General features: G+C 45.4%; 3 protein-coding genes across 3 annotated transcripts in view; 2 read left to right on the plus strand and 1 right to left on the minus strand.

Annotated features, from left to right (window-relative positions):
• The first annotated feature begins 2,114 nt into the window (after window positions 1–2,114).
• Window positions 2,115–3,326, plus strand: tmem271 (transmembrane protein 271). Its single transcript, XM_079556603.1, has one exon. The coding sequence runs from the start codon at window positions 2,428–2,430 to the stop codon at window positions 3,301–3,303; it is 876 nt and encodes a 291-aa protein (XP_079412729.1). The 5' UTR covers window positions 2,115–2,427; the 3' UTR covers window positions 3,304–3,326.
• A 580-nt stretch (window positions 3,327–3,906) lies between these two features.
• Window positions 3,907–21,640, plus strand: part of LOC306962771 (uncharacterized protein) — a 1,040,752-nt gene continuing 1,023,018 nt past the window's right edge. Inside the window, exon 1 of the mRNA XM_079556046.1 lies at window positions 3,907–3,918. The gene's annotated coding sequence lies outside the window, so the exon portion shown is untranslated. The remainder of the gene's footprint in view (window positions 3,919–21,640) is intronic.
• pigg (phosphatidylinositol glycan anchor biosynthesis class G (EMM blood group)) overlaps window positions 17,203–21,640 on the minus strand; it is a 135,006-nt gene continuing 130,568 nt past the window's right edge. The window contains exon 14 of the mRNA XM_079555983.1: window positions 17,203–17,483. Within this exon, the coding sequence (XP_079412109.1) occupies window positions 17,261–17,483 (223 nt within the window). The 3' untranslated portion in view covers window positions 17,203–17,260. The remainder of the gene's footprint in view (window positions 17,484–21,640) is intronic.

Genomic DNA, 21,640 nt, shown 5'->3' on the forward strand with positions numbered 1-21,640 from the left:
TGATGATTTCTGAATGATCACATGTTGACCAATGACTAAATAGAGTCGACCTGGGTGTAATCTAATGTCAGTCCAAATACAGCTGCTCTGTGATGGTCTCAGAGGTCTGTTAGAGACTATTGTGGAGCAGAAGCATCATGAAGTCCAAGAACACACCAGACCGGTCTGAGATAAAGTTAGTGAGAAGTATAAAGCTGGGTTAGGTTAGAAAAGATTTGCAAAGCTTTGAACGTCTCTTAAATATACCATCCAGGAATGGAAAGAGTCTGGCATCACTGCAAACCTACCAAGACCCGGCCGTCCTCCTAAACTTACTGACTGAACAAGGACAGCACTGACCACAGGTGTGACCAAGAAGCCTATGATGACCCTGGATGAACTGCAGAGAGCTACAGCTCAGGTGGGGGAAACTGTCCACAGAACAAATATTAGTCATACACTGTACAATGGCCTTCATGGCAGAGTGGCATTTTTTTTTTTTTTTTAAGAAAACCATAGCAAGTCCAGTTGGAGGCCTCTCTTCCTTTGGAGATACTCAGATTTTTACATCATTTATGTCGCGACTGAAACGCAAATCTGACTTTTACTTTGCATCACAGTACTCAAGTACTTTTACTTTCTTTTTATAGCCACACTAGGGGGCGCTATGACATGACAAAACTTTTTTGTTGCTGTATATTTTCAGGTTTGGGCCATACACTGCAAAAAGTCATGTGTAGTTAACCTCTTAACATGACTTTAACCAAGTACATTTTCTTCAGTTCAGTTTTACCCAAATCTAAAAGCTTCTTGACTGGGGGTGACAGCCTGTAGATCAGTGGAACGCCCCATTTGAAAGCTAAGACCTACTAAATTGAGTGAATACTTTTCCAGCCGTTGTCATGCTGTTGTGACACTTTGTGTGTCGTTTTTGTTGCATGTTTTTGATGCTTTTTCATAATTTTTTCATCTCTTCTTTTGTTGCCGTTTTGACATGTTTTAAGAGGTCAAGTTTAAATGACTTGAACTAAGAATATTTTAACATAATTTGAGTAATTTTGACATGACAAGTACGGTAGACAAATCTGCCACTGGAATGAGTATTCATGTACTTTTATTATCCCATTATTGAGGAGCAATAAGATCTTTTTGTTACATTGGCAGATAATGTTATTACCAACTTCACTGAAGGGAAAGCTTATTTTACCTTTTTGTTTTTGTAGTGTAATCCTTCAGCTGGAAATAATCATATTATTCACTGAACCAAAAAAAACAAGTATACATTTTTATACCAATACTAGTTATTTAAAATAAAAATTTCAAAAACTATTGAAAACCAGATCAAAAATCCCCCTGAGCAAATCTTTGTCACTAATATGTCACACAATTAAAGCGCACATTTAAACCTGTCCATTATTTAGATTTCATCTTTTATGAATAAAACAACTTATTTTTTAAACGAAAACATAAAACAACAGAGAAAAACATTTTTTTTCCACAGAAAAAGTTTCTAAATGATATCTGTACATTTGAAAGTTTCCCTGTTCAAGTGAGTCATACTTTTGTGACTAAAATGACCGAAACTAAAGTTAAATTTGTGAACAGTCTAAAACTGGGACAAAAACTGCAGAACTGCAGAAGCACAATATATAAATGAATATAGGGTTGTGTGTGGCCTGTGGAGTCCTGCAGGTGGCGCTGTTGGACAAGACACAGAGTCCGCAGGAGACATGGTCCAGGTCATCCTCGTTTGGAGACAATGTTATTTTAGTTTTGTCCTGAGTCAGTTCTGACCCGGATTAAACCTTTAGTCTGTGGATCACTTTATTCATTCATTTATTTATCAGGGGATCGCCATGGTAACGGCGCAGGTTTGCAGCTGATGGTTTGTTTTCAGTCTGAGGTGACAGTGCTGAGCTTTGTTTACACTCATCTGTTTTCATCTTTCTGCAGAAAAGCTTTGAAAGTAAAACAGAACTGAGACTGAAGTCAGAGCTGTTCACGTGAGTCCTGCGGTTTGTCCCCCCCCCTCCCCCTGCACCCCCTCCTTATCCCCCCCCCCCCCCCTCTCTCCCCCTCTTCTCTTCACCTCTCTTGCCTTCTCTCTCTCTCTGAGTTCCGTGTGCGTTCGGGACAAACCCCGGTGCCGCCTCGTGCGCCCTCGTGCCGTGACGCGTTGGTGACGTGCGCGTTTGGTCGGTGCGGGCTCCTCGTGCCCTCAACAGTCAGCGCGAGACGCGGTGGACAGTGGACGGTCTTGAGTGGAGTGGACAGAGCACGAGGACAGCGAAGTCTCCGCGGAATGAGACGAGGCGGCGACGCGGAGCGGCCGCTCTGAGCGCGGCGCACGCGGACATGTCCCAGGGCGCGCGCGCTGCCAAGGGACACTGGACACAAGACGCAGGAGGATGAGGCGCGAGGAGCGGAGCGCGCCAACGGCGGGAAATAATGAAGTGGAGCACGAGAGGCGCGTGCGCGGCGCTGTCCGGTGCGCTGCTGTTCGCGTGCGCGCTCAGCGAGGTGGCGGTTGGATTCCGCTGCGTGTCGCTGGGCTCCGCCGTGAAGACGCAATTCCGCCTGAGCGGCGCGGCGGGCGCCTTCTACTCGGGGCTGCTCGTGGGCAGCGGACAGGTGCTGCTGGCGCTCGCGCTCCTCTGCTGCTCCACGCGCGCGCACGGATGCAGGAACCTCGCGCTCCTGGCGGTGGTGGTGCTGCTGCTCGGGATCCTCACCGCCTTCAGCGGCGCCGTGCTCGACGGAGACACGGCCACGCTCGTGCAGCGGAAATACTCGCACTTCTGCTTCCACGTGGAGCCCGAGCAGCCCGCGTGCGCTCAGCTGAGGGAGTACCAGCGCAGCCTCGTGCTGTCCACGGTGCTGAGCGCGCTGCAGTGCGCGCTGGGGCTGCTGCACCTGCTGCTCATCAAGCGCTATAAAGCGGCGCAGTTCACTCGGCGGCGCCTGGCACGAGAGCACGCACGGCAGAGCGCGCACGAGGCGCTGTTCGCGGAGGAGCCGGACGTGGAGCTGCCCCACGTGTCCTACATCAACCTGGCAGTGAGCGTGCACGAAGAGCCACCGCGAACGGAAGTTACGCGCTGCGGGCACCCATCCCGCGAGCTGCCGGGGTACGCACCACCGGACCACTACGGCTTGTACTCTGCAGTGCCCCCTGCTGGCGCGGAGGGCAGCGACCTGCCGCGGGACCTGCCGCCCGCCTATGACGACATCTTCCCTGGTCACGTACAGGAGAGTATGGGCCCCGGAGCGGGCCCCGGAGCGGGCCCCGGGCCGGAGCCGCAGAGCGACGGAGGAGCGCTGTGACCCGCGACCGGACTGTGACCCGCGACGTGGAGGATTTACCGGGAGATATATATATAATCCAGATATACACGGATACACTCAGACACCTGGCCCCGCCCACGCTCTTTACGCATGAGACACTGGAACTGTATTTATTATGAATCTGTTCTTAAAGACCCAAAGGAAATATATCTATTTTCTTCTGGAGCTAATATTTTTGAGAGACGTGTTTTAACCGAACTGTGTCGGTACGATCCAGACCAACAGGAACTAACCCAGGGACTAAACCAGGACTAAACCGGGACTAAACCGGGACTAAACCGGGACTAAACCGGGAAAAACTGGGACCGAACCCGGTCTGACCTGAGACTGGACCTGAGACTGAATCTGGAGCCGTCTGCCCTTTGTTTCTGATTTGAATAAAGCATTTGAGCTGCAGGTTTATCTTGTGGTGTTTCATGTTTAAGTGGTGTCAGAGGTGATGGCGCAGCGGTTAAGCATGTGCTCCCAGCTCCAGGGTCAGAGGTCATCTGGCTGTTTCCTAACCTGCCGTACAAGTCCCAAAGTCAGAACATGAAGTTTGCTTTAGTTAATCCTCGGGGGTGACTTACTGTCCAGTCATGGAACAAAGTAACAGTAAAAAGTACAAACCAAAGGTACTTTTGCTTCACTTGAGTACCTTTTATGATGACTACTTTTCACTTTTACTTTTGTACATTTCAGGGCAACGATCTGTACTTTCTACTCCACTACATTTTCATTTAGAGTTAAAGTAAAAGTACTGTATACTTTCAACAGTGACCTCTTTTTGGTCTAGTCCTGGTGTAGCGCTGGTCTTCACTCCTTTTAGACCTGGTTTAGTCCTAGTTTAAACTCATTTTAGTCTTGGTTTAGTCCTAGTTTAAACTCATTTTAGTCTTGGTTTAGTCCTAGTTTAAACTCATTTTAGTCCTGGTTTAGCCCTGGCTTGAAAGAAATCTTGAAAAAACAAAACCTTAATTTTTTACTTCTAAAGTACCTTTTGGAAGTGGATACTTTTTTACATAAGTAGAATTTTAATCTGATGCTTTTGCTTTTACTTAAGTAACTGTGTTGCTCTTGTACCTGTACTTTTACTTATGTAAGAAAACTGAGCACAACTGTCACTGTCATCCTGTACCAATGGGCCATGAGAGAGTCCCAGTTCTATCCTTGGAAAGCTGGCGTTGATGTTTTAGTAGAAAACTTAAACAAAAGTTGAAATGAGTTTAAACTTGGTTCAGGTCAGAGGTAGAGCCAGGGAATGGAACCTGTGACCTTCCCGCGAGGCACGAGTCCCGCCCGGCGACAGATGAGACTGCGGCGAGTCATTGGCTGGAATCCAGAGTTCTGAAGCTTTAAATAAAACAGAACAAAGAGAGTCCGGAGGGAGAGACGTCTGTGAGATGAACGACCTGGAGCTGAGGCAGCGCTAGCGCTAGCTAGTGGATCAGGCGGTGGATCAGGCGGTGGATCAGGCGGTGGATGAGGCCGTGGATGAGGCCGTGGATGAGGCCGTGGATCAGGCCGTGGATCAGGCCGTGGATCTGGCCGTGGATGAGGCCGTGGATCAGGCGGTGGATCAGGCGGTGGATCTGGCCGTGGCTCAGGCGGTGGATCAGGCTGTAGCTCAGGTGGTGGCTCAGGCCGTGGATCAGACCGTGGCTCAGGCCGTGGCTCAGGCCGTGGCTCAGGCCGTGGATCAGGCCATGGCTCAGGCCGTGGATCAGGCCATGGCTCAGGCCGTGGCTCAGGCCGTGGCTCAGGCCGTGGATCAGGCCATGGCTCAGGCCGTGGCTCAGGCCGTGGCTCAGGCCGTGGCTCAGGCCGTGGATCAAGCGGTTGCTCAGGCGGTGGCTCAGGCCGTGGATCAGGCCGTGGATGAGGCCGTGGCTCAGGCCGTGGCTCAGGCCGTGGCTCAGGCCGTGGCTCAGGCCGTGGCTCAGGCCGTGGCTCAGGCCGTGGCTCAGGCCGTGGCTCAGGCGGTGGATCAAGCGGTTGCTCAGGCGGTAGCTCAGGCCGTGGATCAGGAGGTGGATCAGGCCGTGGCTCAGGCGGTGGATAAAGCGGTAGCTCAGGTGGTGGATCAAGCGGTAGCTCAGGCGGTGGATCAGGTGGTGGATCAAGCGGTAGCTCAGGCCGTGGATCTGGCCGTGGCTCAGGCCGTGGATCAGGCCGTGGATCAGACCGTGGCTCAGGCCGTGGCTCAGGCCGTGGATCAGGCCGTGGCTCAGGCCGTGGATCAGGCCGTGGCTCAGGCCGTGGCTCAGGCGGTGGCTCAGGCCGTGGATCAAGCGGTTGCTCAGGCGGTGGCTCAGGCCGTGGCTCAGGCCGTGGATCAGGCCGTGGATCAGGCCGTGGATGAGGCCGTGGCTCAGGCCATGGCTCAGGCCGTGGCTCAGGCCGTGGCTCAGGCCGTGGCTCAGGCCGTGGCTCAGGCCGTGGCTCAGGCCATGGCTCAGGCCGTGGCTCAGGCCGTGGCTCAGGCGGTTGCTCAGGCCGTGGCTCAGGCCGTGGATCAGGCGGTGGCTCAGGCCGTGGATCAAGCGGTTGCTCAGGCGGTGGCTCAGGCCGTGGCTCAGGCCGTGGCTCAGGCCGTGGCTCAGGCCGTGGCTCAGGCGGTGGCTCAGGCCGTGGCTCAGGCCGTGGCTCAGGCCGTGGCTCAGGCCGTGGCTCAGGCCGTGGATCAAGCGGTTGCTCAGGCGGTGGCTCAGGCCGTGGATCAGGCCGTGGCTCAGGCCGTGGATCAGGCGGTGGCTCAGGCCGTGGCTCAGGCGGTGGCTCAGGCCGTGGATCAAGCGGTTGCTCAGGCGGTGGCTCAGGCCGTGGATCAGGCCGTGGCTCAGGCCGTGGCTCAGGCCATGGCTCAGGCCGTGGCTCAGGCCATGGCTCAGGCCGTGGCTCAGGCCGTGGCTCAGGCGGTGGCTCAGGCCGTGGATCAAGCGGTTGCTCAGGCGGTGGCTCAGGCCGTGGATCAGGCCGTGGCTCAGGCCGTGGATCAGGCCGTGGATGAGGCCGTGGCTCAGGCCGTGGCTCAGGCGGTGGATCAGGCCGTGGATCAGGCCGTGGATCAAGCGGTTGCTCAGGCGGTAGCTCAGGCCGTGGATCAGGAGGTGGATCAGGCCGTGGCTCAGGCGGTGGATCAAGCGGTAGCTCAGGTGGTGGATCAAGCGGTAGCTCAGGCGGTGGATCAGGCGGTGGATCAGGCGGTAGCTCAGGCGGTGGATCAAGCGGTAGCTCAGGTGGTGGATCAGGCGGTAGCTCAGGTGGTGGATCAAGCGGTAGCTCAGGCGGTGGATCAAGCGGTAGCTCAGGTGGTGGATCAAGCGGTAGCTCAGGCGGTGGATCAGGCGGTGGATCAGGCGGTAGCTCAGGCGGTGGATCAAGCGGTAGCTCAGGCGGTGGATCAGGCCGTGGATCAGGCGGTGGATCAGGCGGTAGCTCAGGCCGTGGATCAGGCGGTAGCTCAGGCGGTAGCTCAGGCCGTGGATCAGGCCGTGGCTCAGGCCGTGGATCAGGCCGTGGATCAGGCGGTAGCTCAGGCGGTGGATCAAGCGGTAGCTCAGGCGGTGGATCAGGCCTGGGCCTGGAGCTACCTGCAGCGCCTCGTAACCGCGAGCTTGGCACTTCCAGTCCCAGCTCCAGTTAGACTTGCAAACTTTACTGATCTGAGAGAGGACGTGTGTTTAAAGCAGCTCAGCACTTTTCAACAAACAGTAAATATAGGACTGAGCAGCTGCATGGTCTGACGCAGGAACAGAGTGAGGAGGCACATTTACTCTCCTTAAATTGGATTGTCTTATATTTCTATAAAAGTATATATTGAGTTCATCTTTGGGAGCAGTGGTTAGTCCTGTCACCATGCAGCTGGAAGGTCTCAGGTTCAAAAGGCTGCATTCACATTTTTTCTCTTTAACAGCTTAGTTGTAATGAAAAAGACTAAACCCTTTATGATAGATTTATCCAGGAAGTCCCTGGTCTTTCCGACACTCATTCATTCACAAATACTGACATGTTTAGTATCCACGTGTAGCACGAAAGGCTGTGACCGAGATGACGCCGTAATCCAAATATGTAATCCAGACAAAAGGACTAAACTTTAACAACATCTGCACTGCACCAACAAACACAGTTCAAAATCCTTCTGAGCAAATCTTTGGAGCTCATGTGTCACAAAATAAAACCACACATTTCAACCTGGCTATGTCCATTATTTGGATTTTGTTGCTGGCAGAACACCTGCAACATATTTGTCCTCATATTTATGTCAGTAATCTACAGCAGAAGTTTCCCTGTTCAAATAAGCAGAGGTGGGAGACTCAAGTCACATGACTTGACTCGAGTCTGACTCAAGTTGCAATTTTTGCTGTGCGGAATCTACTTTGAGCAGGGGCGAATCCAAGTATACAGGGGCTGGGGCATTACAGGGGAACCACAGAAAAAAGCCAGAAACGAACAAAACTAAACATTTTATTTGTTTATTAAAACCTAAACCTGTCAAAAAAGCAACAAAGACAACAATCAAAACGAATAAGCAGATCAGCTGCATGGTCTGAACAGGGCAAACATAGGACTGATCAGCTGCATGGTCTGAACAGGGCAAACATAGGACTGATCAGCTGCATGGTCAGAATAGGGCAAACATAGGACTGATCAGCTGCATGGTCAGAATAGGGCAAACATAAGACTGATCAGCTGCATGGTCAGAATAGGGCAAGCATAGGACTGATCAGCTGCATGGTCAGAATAGGGCAAACATAGGACTGATCAGCTGCATGGTCAGAATAGGGCAAACATAGGACTGATCGGGTGCATGGTCAGAATAGGGCAAACATAGGACTGATCAGCTGCATGGTCAGAATAGGGCAAACATAGGACTGATCAGCTGCATGGTCAGAATAGGGCAAGCATAGGACTGATCAGCTGCATGGTCAGAATAGGGCAAACATAGGACTGACCATTTGATACTATAGTTGGTATTTGACTCAATTTCATACAATTATATTGTTCTCAAAAATACATCAATACAGTTCAATGTTATGAATTAAAAATATCGTCCCCACCTTTGTAAAAATTACCCAAATTGCTTATGTGTTTTACTGTAAATTCAAAATAATTGCACAGAGCCACTTTTAAACGAATGGTTTTATTTCGTGACATATTAGTAACAGAGGTTGTGAGTGTGAAGGTTCTGCAGATGACGACGTCTCCTTTAAGTGCAGAGAAAAGAGCTTTCAGTTGAGTTTTCCCAAACAGAAACCGTCCTTTGGCTCTCGAGGTAATGACTTTGTCTCAGAGTAAAGTCTTCCTCGCCGAACGCCGGGATCGAAGGCTTTAAAAAACGCCGACGGGAGAAACACGAGCGTTGCTTTGTCCGGTTTCTGCCTAGTCATCGATCCTTTGTTCTGTTCCGCGCCGCGACTCAGCATTTTCTGCACTCTTACAGTAAAGCACCTGTAACACGGGCTCCGACGCTCTGCTGAGGGTCTCCTCTTCAGACCCTGAACTCTCCCATGAAATAATAAAGCCAAACACATGAGAGAAACTACAAACATGAGATTCAGGCAGCGAAACCTTCACTTTCATTTTTATTCATATTTTTTTTTATGTATTGCATGTTTTCATATGAAAACAATACATGTTATCCTCAAACACAAGTCAATACTGCAAAAGTCTCTCCTTTAAAGAGAAAACGAGGAGGATAACCACTCTGCCACCGTGATGTGACGCCAAGGACAAAACACTTATAAAAATCAATGTCGGCTAAAAGGCTTCAATAGAGAGAGGGAGGGGGAGAGAGAGGGGAGGAGGGAGGGGGGAGAGAGAGGGGAGGAGGGAGGGGGGAGAGAGAAGAGAGAGAGGGGGGAAAAAGAGAGAGGGGGAGAGAGAGGGGAAAAGAAGAGATAGGGGGGAGAGAGAAGAGAGAGAGAGGGGAGAGAGAGGGGAGAGAGGGGGGAAAGAGAGGGGAGGAGGGAAGGCGGAGAGAGAAGAGAGAGAGAAGAGAGAGAGGGGAGAGAGAGGGGAGAGAGAGGGGGGAAAGAAGAGAGAGGGGGAGAGAGGGGGAGGAGGGAGGGGGAGAGAGAAGAGAGAGAGGGGAAAGAAGAGAGAGGGGGGGAGAGAGGGGAGAGAGGGGAGAGAGAGGGGAGGAGGGGGGAGAGAGGGGAGAGAGGGGGGAAAGAGAAGAGAGAGAGGGGAGGAGGGAGGGGGGAGAGAGAGAGGGGAGAGAGAGGGGAGAGAGGGGGGAAAGAGAAGAGGAGAGAGGGAGAGAGAGGGGAGAGAGAGGGGGGAAAGAAGAGAGAGGGGGGAGAGAGGGGAGGAGGGAGGGGGGAGAGAGAAGAGAGAGAGGGGGAAAGAAGAGAGAGGGGGGGAGAGAGGGGAGAGAGGGGAGAGAGAGGGGAGGAGGGGGAGAGAGAGGGGAGGAGGGAAGGCGGAGAGAGAAGAGAGAGAGGGGAGAGAGAGGGGAGGAGGGAGGGGGAGCGAGAAGAGAGAGAGGGGGGAAAGAAGAGAGAGGGGGAGAGAGGGGAGAGAGGGGAGGAGGGGGGAAAGAGAAGAGAGAGAGGGGGAGAGAGAAGAGAGAGAGGGGAGGAGGGAGGGGGGAGAGAGAAGAGAGAGAGGGGGAAAGAAGAGAGGGAGGAGAGAGAAGAGAGAGAGGGGGAGAGAGAGGGGGGAAATAGAGGGGAGAGAGAAGAGAGAGAGGGAGAGAGAGAAGAGAGAGAGGGGAGAGAGGGGGGAAAGAAAAGAGAGAGGGGGAGAGGGAGGGGAGGAGGGAGGGGAGAGAGAGGGGGAGAGAGGGGGGAGAGAGAAGAGAGAGAGGGGGAGAGAGAGGGGGGAGAGAGAAGAGAGAGAGAGGGGGAAAGAGAGAGGGGGGAGAGAGGGAGAGAGTGTAACAGCTCTGAATGTCCAAACAGCTGGAGTTTCCTTCAAAAACATCACTTCATTAATGACTGTCCTCTGTGAGCAACTGCAGCAGAGTCTGGGCTTAGTCCTGATGTAGTCCTGGTTTAGATGTGATGTAGTCCTGGTTTAGATGTGATGTAGTCCTGGCTTAGTCCTAATGTAGTCCTGGTTTAGTCCTGATGTAGTCCTGGTTTAGTCCTGATGTAGTCCTGGCTTAGTCCTAATGTAGTCCTGGTTTAGTCCTGATGTAGTCCTGGTTTAGTCCTAATGTAGTCTGGGCTTAGTCCTGATGTAGTCCTGGTTTAGTCCTAATGTAGTCTGGGCTTAGTCCTGATGTAGTCCTGGTTTAGTCCTGATGTAGTCCTGGCTTAGTCCTAATGTAGTCCTGGTTTAGTCCTGATGTAGTCCTGGTTTAGTCCTGATGTAGTCCTGGTTTAGATGTGATGTAGTCCTGGTTTAGTCCAGACAGAGGTCAGTGAAACAATTACCCACACTGTGGCAATGGTACTTTAAGATTTCTTTCTATTATCAGACTAAACCGGTTTTCAGACCGGACAGTTTTTCTCAGAGCTTATTATTTTATTAGGATCCCAATAAACTGGCCATTTAATGACCACTAGTCTTTAATATTTACCACATGAAATTGCACAATACAATTTATAAAAATCCATCCATCCATTTTGGTCTGCTTTATCCGGGGCCGGGTCACGGAGGCAGCAGCCTCAGCAGAGATGCCCAGACTTCCTGATCCACGCACACCTCCCGCTGTGTTTGGGGGACCTGGGTCTTCCACGAGGCCTCCTCCCTATAGAACATGCCTCCTGGATGTCGGAGTGCTGGGACGATTGATGAAAAATGGAAATGCCCCCACTCCGACAATTAGACCTCAATGTCGGAGTGGGGGGGGTGTCAGAATGGCGGGGTGTAACCGTGGGTCAGACCTGGGACCGGGATCATGCCAAAGAACAATCTCCACGCCGAATCCATCTGTCCTCGTGCTGGGAATGTCCATGGTCTGCCTCATTATTAATGTGATTAATGGCCACACCTCCTGCTACCCAGGTGCTCTCATGCTGGACATCAAAACTCTGCCCCAAACATCATCCAAAACCGCCCCTCAGTCTCCACAGTAGTCATCCACGCCGGTACCAACGAACAATCAGAAAAACTCAACCAGGACTTCATCTCACTCATCAACACCATCCAAAACAACAACACAACTCTGGACCCTTTTCATCTGTTTTAAAAGAACTTTTGCACAGACAATAAAATCCCATATGTGGACAACTTTTTTACCTTTTTTAACAGACCTGAACTATTCAGAAAGGACAGACTCCAAACCAACCTCACCAGATCTCACTTCGAAGGTCCCTCTCCACATCCACCATAATGAACATCCCGGTTTTAATCAGCAGAGAGCGGACTAAAGGTAAAACTACCACTCATACTGTAAACATCGATAACCTCAGAGCTATCTCCAAATCACAACTACCACACCCTTCTGTTAATATCCAGTCCCCCATAACAATAAACATGGCTCTTTTAAATGTCCGCTCTCTGCTGAACAAGTCTTTTATCTTAAATGATTTCATTTTAGACCATAAATTTGATAGTTTGTTTTTAACTGAAACCTGGCTGGGTGCAGATGCAAAACTTGTCCTCAATGAGGCCTCTCCACTTCATTTTAACAGTCAGTGCTTTTTCAACCAGAGATGGTAAAAGGGGAGGTGACAGCGCTATTTTATTTTCTACAATCGATCATTTATTCAACCCGGATTTCAACAAAACCCATTTTAAAGTCTCTGACTCACTTTGCGGCGTGTTAGCAGACCATTTTGTGGTCAAGGTGGACACTATCAGATGTAATATTTTGGTTTTAAATGCATCTGGGCTTCTGCCTTCAGAGGAAACACTGCACCGTTTTGTCCTGGTTAATGCTGAGATGCTTGATAAAGTTTTCTCGTCAGTGAGGCCCACCACATGTCTTTTAGACCCGGTCCCAACGCCTTTTTTTAAAAACATTTTATGGATCTTTTAGAAACTATCTCTTACACATGATGAATTGCTCTCTTCAGACGGGGGTCTTCCCTGCTGCCTTTAAAGGGCAGTGGTGAGGCCCCTGTTGAAGAAGAGCAACTTGGACTGTAATGATTTCATATGATGACTTCAGACCAGTATCCAATTTACCATTTTTAAGCAAAATCTTAGAAAAACTTGTCTTTATCCAACTTAATGATTTTATTACTGTACATCATGGGTGGCGAACACTGCATGCGGCTCTTGAGCGGCTCTTGGCCAATCAAAGTGCGGCTCTTTGCATTACTGGATATGTTTAATACAACTGTAAACTGTAACAGTCTTTAAGAGTCTTGACCAAAAATCCAACCATAGTCCTCCAGACCCTGTTTCCCATCTCTACACATGAATGAGAGTCTGGATCTCTCTCCTTTCTGAGGCGGCGTGTAAAAGGTGCCCGTGCAGCCTCACTCACAGAGGGATGTATGTATTTTATGAAAGTTGGCCTCATATACACAGAAAAAGATCAAAATTAGGAAATGGAAAAAAACGGAGCTCTTATGTAGCATATGTACGAAACGCGACATTGTAACGCGGAAATACACAAAGTCATTAACTTTTCTTTCACATGTGACTGTAACTGTAACAAATGCAACATAAAGCAGAATCTCAGACGTCCTCCAGAGGCTCCTGGTTAAACTTTATGAACTTTGTGCAGCCTAGAGTGCGTTCTCTGCACAGGCCAGTCAGGACCAAGCTGCAGGCACTGAGCGCACAGGCCAGGGGCGGATCAGAGGAGGGGGCTCAGTGGGCAGGGCCCCCCACATACAAACACACTCCAGCATTAAAAAACAAAAAAATATAATTATGTCCCAGTCAGAGAAGAACAGCACAAAATGTCAGTTTATTTAATATACATTAAGTTAAGCCGGGCATAAAGCAAAAAGTTTATTGTGATTAAATATACTGGTCACATTATAATGGTCACAAATATAATGGTCACATTATATTTAATCACTCTAAACTACCGCCCCTGGATCTCACGAATGATCTGTGCCTTTGTGGCTCTTCACAGGATCAAGGTTGAACTTCGGCTCTTGGTCTCTGACTAGTTGGCCACCCCTGCTATACATAATGTCCCTGAGAAATTCCAGTCTGGCTTTAGGATAAATCACAGCACCAAGACGGCAGTTTTTAAGATTTTAAATGACTTTAGATTAAATTATGACTCACAGAAGGTCACAGTGTTGGTTCTCCTGGATCTGAGCGCTGCCTTTGATACAGTCCACCACACTATTCTTTTAACTCGTTTAAAACACATCGGCCTCTCTGGTGCTGTACACAAATGGTTTACTTCCTACTTCACAGACAGAACGTTGGTAAGTGTGGATACCTGCTCCTCTAAGGTCCATAACATTACATGTGGCGTGCCCCAGGGTTCAATTTTAGGCCCAGTGCTTTTTAATCTGTATATGCTCCCTCTTGGTGATGTCATCAGGAGACATGGAGTCAACTTTCACAGTTATGCTGATGATACACAGTTATACATCTAAATGTACAGTAATGTAGAGTAATACTTGATACAGTGGCTCCTTACGGGACTAAGCATGCCAAACCAGTAACTGAACCATGGCTAAATGAAAACACTCGAAAACGTATACAGATGTGCAGACAAGCAGAAAGGAAATGTAAAAAAGATTGTCTTCTAGTTTCCTCTGAAATTTTTAGAGATAGGCTAGTCGCTTATCAAAAAGCAGTAAAACTGCAAAAGTTAATTTCCTGTCTAATCTTGTATCCTGTAATGCTAAAAATCCCCAGTTTCTTTTTAAGACACTAAATAGGCTTGTCAACCCATGTGACTCTTTAAACAATCATGTCTCATAAACATGTCATGCTCACATGTCATACCTTTGACACTTCTGAGCCCGTGTCTTTATCCTTTTTAACAAAGACTGTTCACAAAGTGCGCTCATCACTTTGTCCCGTGGATAACATTCCTCCCGGTCTCCTCAAGGAGGTTTTTGAATCCATTTGTCCGTGCATAGTTGATTTGATCAATTCTTCTTTAAAATCTGGTTGTGTCCCAGTTGATTTTAACCATGCTGTGGTGCAGCCTATTTTAAAAAAGCATAATCTGGAACCCACTACTTTGGCTAACTTCAGGCCTATATCTAAGCTGCCCTTCCCATCCAAAGTTCAGGAAAAGATTGTTTATGAGCAGCTACAATCCTACATTGATCAAAACACCATTGCAGAGAAGTTCCAATCTGGTTTTAAACCCTGTCATAGCACAGAGACTGCCCTTTTAAGAGTTTTTAATGATTTGTTTTTAACTGCTGACATTGGAGGCCACTCTGTCCTTGTGCTCTTGGACTTAACTGCTGCATTTGATACAGTGGATCATGGCATTCTTTTATCACGCCTTGAGCTGTCTGTGGGACTCAAAGGCACAGTTCTGAAATGGTTTGATTCATATTTAAAAGATAGAAGTTTTCCAGTTAATGTTGGCTCATGCTTCTCATCTGTGTCACCTATTCATTGTGGAGTGCCTCAAGGGTCGATTTTAGGTCCCTTGTTATTTTCTCTGTATCTTCTACCCCTTGGTCTGATTTTAGAGAAACACAAAGGTTATTTTGGTTATTTTTATGCTGACGATTTGCAGATCTATATGCCACTAAAGTCTAGCTCTAATGGATCATTGAATCCTGTGTTGGATAGTATACAAGAAGTTAAGGTATGGATGGAGGCCAACTTTTTAAGTCTAAGCAAAGATAAGACAGACATTTTAATATTTGGAAATTCTGATTCACATGTTCTCGACAATTGTGACAGCGCCACTGGCCCTCTAGCTTCCTTCTGTCACCCTTTTGCATCTCGGTGTGTTTGTAGGCAATTAATTTAAATTTGAGAAACATATAAATCATGTTGTCAAATCAAGCTTTTTCCACCATAAAACTCTAAGCAAGGTAAAAAATTGTCTACCTGCCTGTGACTTTGAGAAAGCCATTCATGCTTTTGTAACTTTGCGACTTGATTATTGTATTTCTGTGTACATTGGTCTTGGTCAGTGTTCAATTTATCGCCTCCAGGGGGAACAAAACGCAGCTGCTCGTCTCCTTTCAGGGACCAGAAAGCGACAGCACATCACCCCTGTGTTAGCTGCTCTACATTGGCTTCCTGTCTATTATAGGATAAGGTATAAGCTTTTACTTGTTGTCTTTAAATGTCTCCATGGCGCTGCTCGTCTGTATTTGTCTGAGCTTCTGGTGGGTCACTCCCCTGCTCGGGCTCTGAGATCAGCTACTTTTGGAGGTTCCTCGCTCCAAGTATGTGACCAAAGGGGACAGGGCTTTCTCTGTTGCAGCTCCAAAACTGTGGAATGACCTGCCTCTCCACATCAGAGCTGCACAGACCGTTTTAAATCGTTGCTTAAGACACATTTCTATGCAAACGCTTTTAACACTGTTTAGCACATACTGTATCTTGGCCAAAATCTGAGCTGTTCATGCTTTGCTGCTTGTATATTGTGTTTTGTTTATTATTATTATTATATTTTTTTTCTGCCCTGTAGACCTTTTTGTGAAGTACTTTGGTCAACAACAGTTGTATCAAATTTATTTATATAGCACATTTAAAACATCTCCATGTCTCCTGATGACACCAGGCCAATGGATGCACCTTTTAACTGCATGTTAGATATCACCAGTCGTATCGACTACTGTAATGCCCTGCTTTCTGGTCTTCTCAAAAAGAGTATCTCAGGTTTACAACTTCTACAAAATTCAGCAGCTCGTGTCCTGACGAAGACCAGGAGGCGGGACCACATTACACCAGTTTTAGAATCGCTGCATTGGCTCCCCGTGTGCATCCCGGCCGGGCCCAGTGGGCAGAGGCCCGACCACCAGACGCTCGCATTCGAGCTCCAACCCCAGGCCTGGCTCCAGGGTAGGGCCCCGGCTGAGCCATACCGGGCAACGTCACGATCCTTGATAATACATTATCCATAGGAGTTCTTTGAACTGCTCTTAGTCTGACCCATCACCATGGACCTGTTTACCATGGGACACCCTACCTCCTAGGATCATTTGGGCATCCAAACAACCCCACCATGTTATGGTTGCAGTTCCCAGGATCGACCTGCCACCTGGATAAATCCAGTCCAGAATTATATCTATAGCTCTTTAAATAAACAACTGTTTCCAAAATGATGCACGTGGAAAGACGGCCATTGATACAGACGCCGTGGAGAAGGAAGCTTGTTATGGGATCACAATTAAAAAAAAAAAATGTTATGCTATTTTATGGAAAACTATAAACATATTTATCCCACACAAACAAAGTCCAGTCAAAGTCGGGCCGACATGAATATTTTTACACAGCAAATCAAAACCTAAGAAACTCTGTGCTCAGCATCAGCTATTATTAACCCTGAGGATTATTAGGAGGTTTGCTTAGGCACTTAAGCGTTCATTCTTTTCTTGGCTCACAACACAAGACTTTTATCGATCTGGAATCCACTATTTTAAAATCAGCCACGTTTCTTCTACTAGCAGCAGGTTTTTGTTGAAAGTCGCCACTGAAACGCCACTCAACTATGACACTCTCTGAAGTCTAGAACTACAAAAAATGGCATTACTCACAACTCGAATTTAAATATGGTTTAATGTTCGGACGACAGTAAAATGGAAAGATTTACAGACAACAAAAGGAGTGAAAACAGCCCTTTAAATGTCTGCGTGCGTCAGTCATTCGGGAAGGAGCCTTGGAAGGGCATCTGACACAGTCCAGCCTCCCGTTGGTCCAGAAGGGTTTGGTTTGCAGCATTGACTTCGGTAAAGTCCGAGCAGCTTAAAGTTTGTGAAATAAAACCCCCGATAACGTGAAAGATAACTCAAAAGTCAAGTCAAAAGGTCAATCCGGTACGAGTTTGGGAGTGGGTTCCCGGTCCAATCAGAAGAGGAGGAAGAATGACTTAACTAAGAAGAGTGCATAGAGGTCGGTTTAGTCCCGGTCTCATCTCTGAGGCGCTGTAGGCATTAGTCCTGGTTTAGTCCCGGTCTCGTCCCGGTTTAGTCTCCGTGGCGGTGTAAACCAGGCAGACTCCGGCCGTCAGCAGCAGCTGCAGCGCCTCGTAGAGCAGTTTGGGTGAGAAGACGCTCCAGATGAACAGGTGGTACCTGAGCGCGGTGATGAGGAGGAGGAAGAGCGCACAGGGAACCGAGCGCAGCAGCGCCAGGACGTAACAGCTGTGAGACACCGCCGCCGGTGAGCTGCAGGGGGAGAAACAGATCTTTATTTACACTGGGCCTTATGCTGCAAAAAAACCCAACAAAAAAACAAATGAAATAACATAAAAATATAACAACAAGAAACAAACAAACAAACAAACAAACAAACAAACAAAAGTCTGGCAGCCATCTTGTGACCGGCCCTTCTAACCCAGTGCAATGTCATCAAATGGAAACACCACTTATTTTCTTGATACCGTCTTGATCTATTTTGAGTTATTTCATGACTCTTTCTGACTATGTCAGATCTGGCAATAAAATAAGGATTTTGCAATTTTTCAAATATTATTTCAGTTTTATAGGAGGCACAGACACTAGCTCCATTTGTACATGGATTTTTCTCTGTCAAATCATTCACTTCTACATTCACATCATATACAACATTTGTTTCCTTTAACCTCTTAACCCCTGCCTTAACACATTTTCTCCAGTGTAACATCTCATTTGAAAGCTAAGACCAACAAACTAAGCTAAGATTTTTCGTTGCATTGTTGCCACTCTTTTAATTGTATTTTTGCTGCTTTTTTGTCACATTTGAGACTTTTTTGTCACGTTTTATATTTCGTCTTTGTTGCATTTCTGTTGATTTTTTGCTGCTTTTTGAGGTGAGGTCTATATGTAATTTGATGATGAAGTCTATATGTAATTTGATGAAGTCTATATGTAATTTGATGAAGTTTATATGTATAAGTCTATATGTAATTTGACGCTGAGGTCTATATGTATTTGACACTGAGGTCTATATGTAATTAGACGATGAAGTCTACATGTAAATTGACGATGAAGTCTAAATGTAATTTGACGATGAAGTCTATATGTAATTTGATGAAGTCTACATGTAAATTGATGATGAAGTCTAAATGTAATTTGATGAAGTCTACATGTAATTTGACGATGAAGTATATATGTAATTTGACGATGAAGTCTACATGTAATTAGACGATGAAGTCTAAATGTAATTTGACGATGAAGTCTATATGTAATTTGATGAAGTCTATATGTAATTAGACGATGAAGTCTACATGTAAATTGATGATGAAGTCTAAATGTAATTTGATGAAGTCTACATGTAATTAGACGATGAAGTCTACATGTAATTAGACGATGAAGTCTACATGTAATTAGACGATGAAGTCTACATGTAATTAGACGATGAAGTCTAAATGTAATTTGATGAAGTCTACATGTAATTAGACGATGAAGTCTACATGTAATTAGACGATGAAGTCTACATGTAATTAGACGATGAAGTCTATATGTAATTAGACGATGAAGTCTATATGTAATTAGACGATGAAGTCTATATGTAATTAGACGATGAAGTCTATATGTAATTAGACGATGAAGTCTATATGTAATTAGACGATGAAGTCTACATGTAATTAGACGATGAAGTCTACATGTAATTAGACGATGAAGTCTATATGTAATTAGACGATGAAGTCTAAATGTAATTAGACGATGAAGTCTACATGTAATTAGACGATGAAGTCTATATGTAATTAGACGATGAAGTCTATATGTAATTAGACGATGAAGTCTATATGTAATTAGACGATGAAGTCTATATGTAATTAGACGATGAAGTCTATATGTAATTAGACGATGAAGTCTATATGTAATTAGACGATGAAGTCTACATGTAATTAGACGATGAAGTCTATATGTAATTAGACGATGAAGTCTAAATGTAATTTGATGAAGTCTATATGTAATTAGACGATGAAGTCTATATGTAATTAGACGATGAAGTCTATATGTAATTAGACGATGAAGTCTATATGTAATTAGACGATGAAGTCTATATGTAATTAGACGATGAAGTCTATATGTAATTAGACGATGAAGTCTACATGTAATTAGACGATGAAGTCTATATGTAATTAGACGATGAAGTCTACATGTAATTAGACGATGAAGTCTATATGTAATTAGACGATGAAGTCTATATGTAATTAGACGATGAAGTCTACATGTAATTAGACGATGAAGTCTATATGTAATTAGACGATGAAGTCTACATGTAATTAGACGATGAAGTCTATATGTAATTAGACGATGAAGTCTACATGTAATTAGACGATGAAGTCTACATGTAATTAGACGATGAAGTCTATGTAATTAGACGATGAAGTCTATATGTAATTAGACGATGAAGTCTACATGTAATTAGACGATGAAGTCTATATGTAATTAGACGATGAAGTCTACATGTAATTAGACGATGAAGTCTATATGTAATTAGACGATGAAGTCTACATGTAATTAGACGATGAAGTCTACATGTAATTAGACGATGAAGTCTATATGTAATTAGACGATGAAGTCTATATGTAATTTGATGAAGTCTACATGTAAATTGACGATGAAGTCTATATGTAATTTGATGAAGTCTACATGTAATTAGACGATGAAGTCTACATGTAATTAGACGATGAAGTCTACATGTAATTAGACGATGAAGTCTATATGTAATTAGACGATGAAGTCTACATGTAATTAGACGATGAAGTCTACATGTAATTAGACGATGAAGTCTACATGTAATTAGACGATGAAGTCTACATGTAATTAGACGATGAAGTCTACATGTAATTAGACGATGAAGTCTACATGTAATTAGACGATGAAGTCTATATGTAATTTGATGAAGTCTACATGTAAATTGACGATGAAGTCTATATGTAATTTGATGAAGTCTACATGTAATTAGACGATGAAGTCTATATGTAATTAGACGATGAAGTCTACATGTAATTAGACGATGAAGTCTATATGTAATTAGACGATGAAGTCTATATGTAATTAGACGATGAAGTCTACATGTAATTAGACGATGAAGTCTATATGTAATTAGACGATGAAGTCTATATGTAATTAGACGATGAAGTCTACATGTAATTAGACGATGAAGTCTATATGTAATTAGACGATGAAGTCTATATGTAATTAGACGATGAAGTCTATATGTAATTAGACGATGAAGTCTATATGTAATTAGACGATGAAGTCTATATGTAATTAGACGATGAAGTCTACATGTAATTAGACAATGAAGTCTACATGTAATTAGACGATGAAGTCTACATGTAATTAGACGATGAAGTCTATATGTAATTAGACGATGAAGTCTACATGTAATTAGACGATGAAGTCTATATGTAATTAGACGATGAAGTCTATATGTAATTAGACGATGAAGTCTACATGTAATTAGACGATGAAGTCTACATGTAATTAGACGATGAAGTCTATATGTAATTAGACGATGAAGTCTATATGTAATTTGATGAAGTCTACATGTAATTAGACGATGAAGTCTATATGTAATTTGATGAAGTCTACATGTAAATTGATGATGAAGTCTAAATGTAATTTGATGAAGTCTACATGTAATTTGACGATGAAGTATATATGTAATTTGACGAAGTCTATATAATTTGATGAGGACTATATGTAAGTTGACGATGAAGTCTACATGTAATTTGACAATGAAGTCTATATGTAATTAGACGATGAAGTCTACATGTAAAGTGATGATGAAGTCTAAATGTAATTTGATGATGAAGTCTATATGTAATTTGATGATGAAGTCTATATGTAATTTGATGATGACGTCCATATGTAATTTGATGATGAAGTCTAAATGTAATTTGATGATGAGGACTATATGTAACTTGATGATGAAATCTATTTTGATGATGAAGTCTACAGTGGGGCAAAAAAGTATTTAGTCAGCCACCAATTGTGCAAGTTCCCCCACTTAAAATAATGACAGAGGTCTGTAATTTTCATCATAGGTACACATCAACTGTGAGAGACAGAATGTGAAAAAAAAATCCAGGAATTCACATTGTAGGATTTTTAAAGAATTTATTGGTAAATTATGGTGGAAAATAAGTATTCGGTCACTTCAAACAAGGAAGATCTCTGGCTCTCACAGACCTGTAACTTCTTCTTTAAGAAGCTCTTCTGTCCTCCACTCGTTACCTGTATTAATGGCACCTGTTTGAACTCATTATCTGTATAAAAGACACCTGTCCACAGCCTCAAACAGTCAGACTCCAAACTCCACTATGGCAAAGACCAAAGAGCTGTCGAAGGACACCAGGAAAAGAACTGTAGACCTGCACCAGACT

The sequence above is a fragment of the Gobius niger genome, assembly GCF_951799975.1.
Source record: "Gobius niger genome assembly, chromosome: 5".
Lineage (NCBI taxonomy): Eukaryota > Metazoa > Chordata > Actinopteri > Gobiiformes > Gobiidae > Gobius > Gobius niger.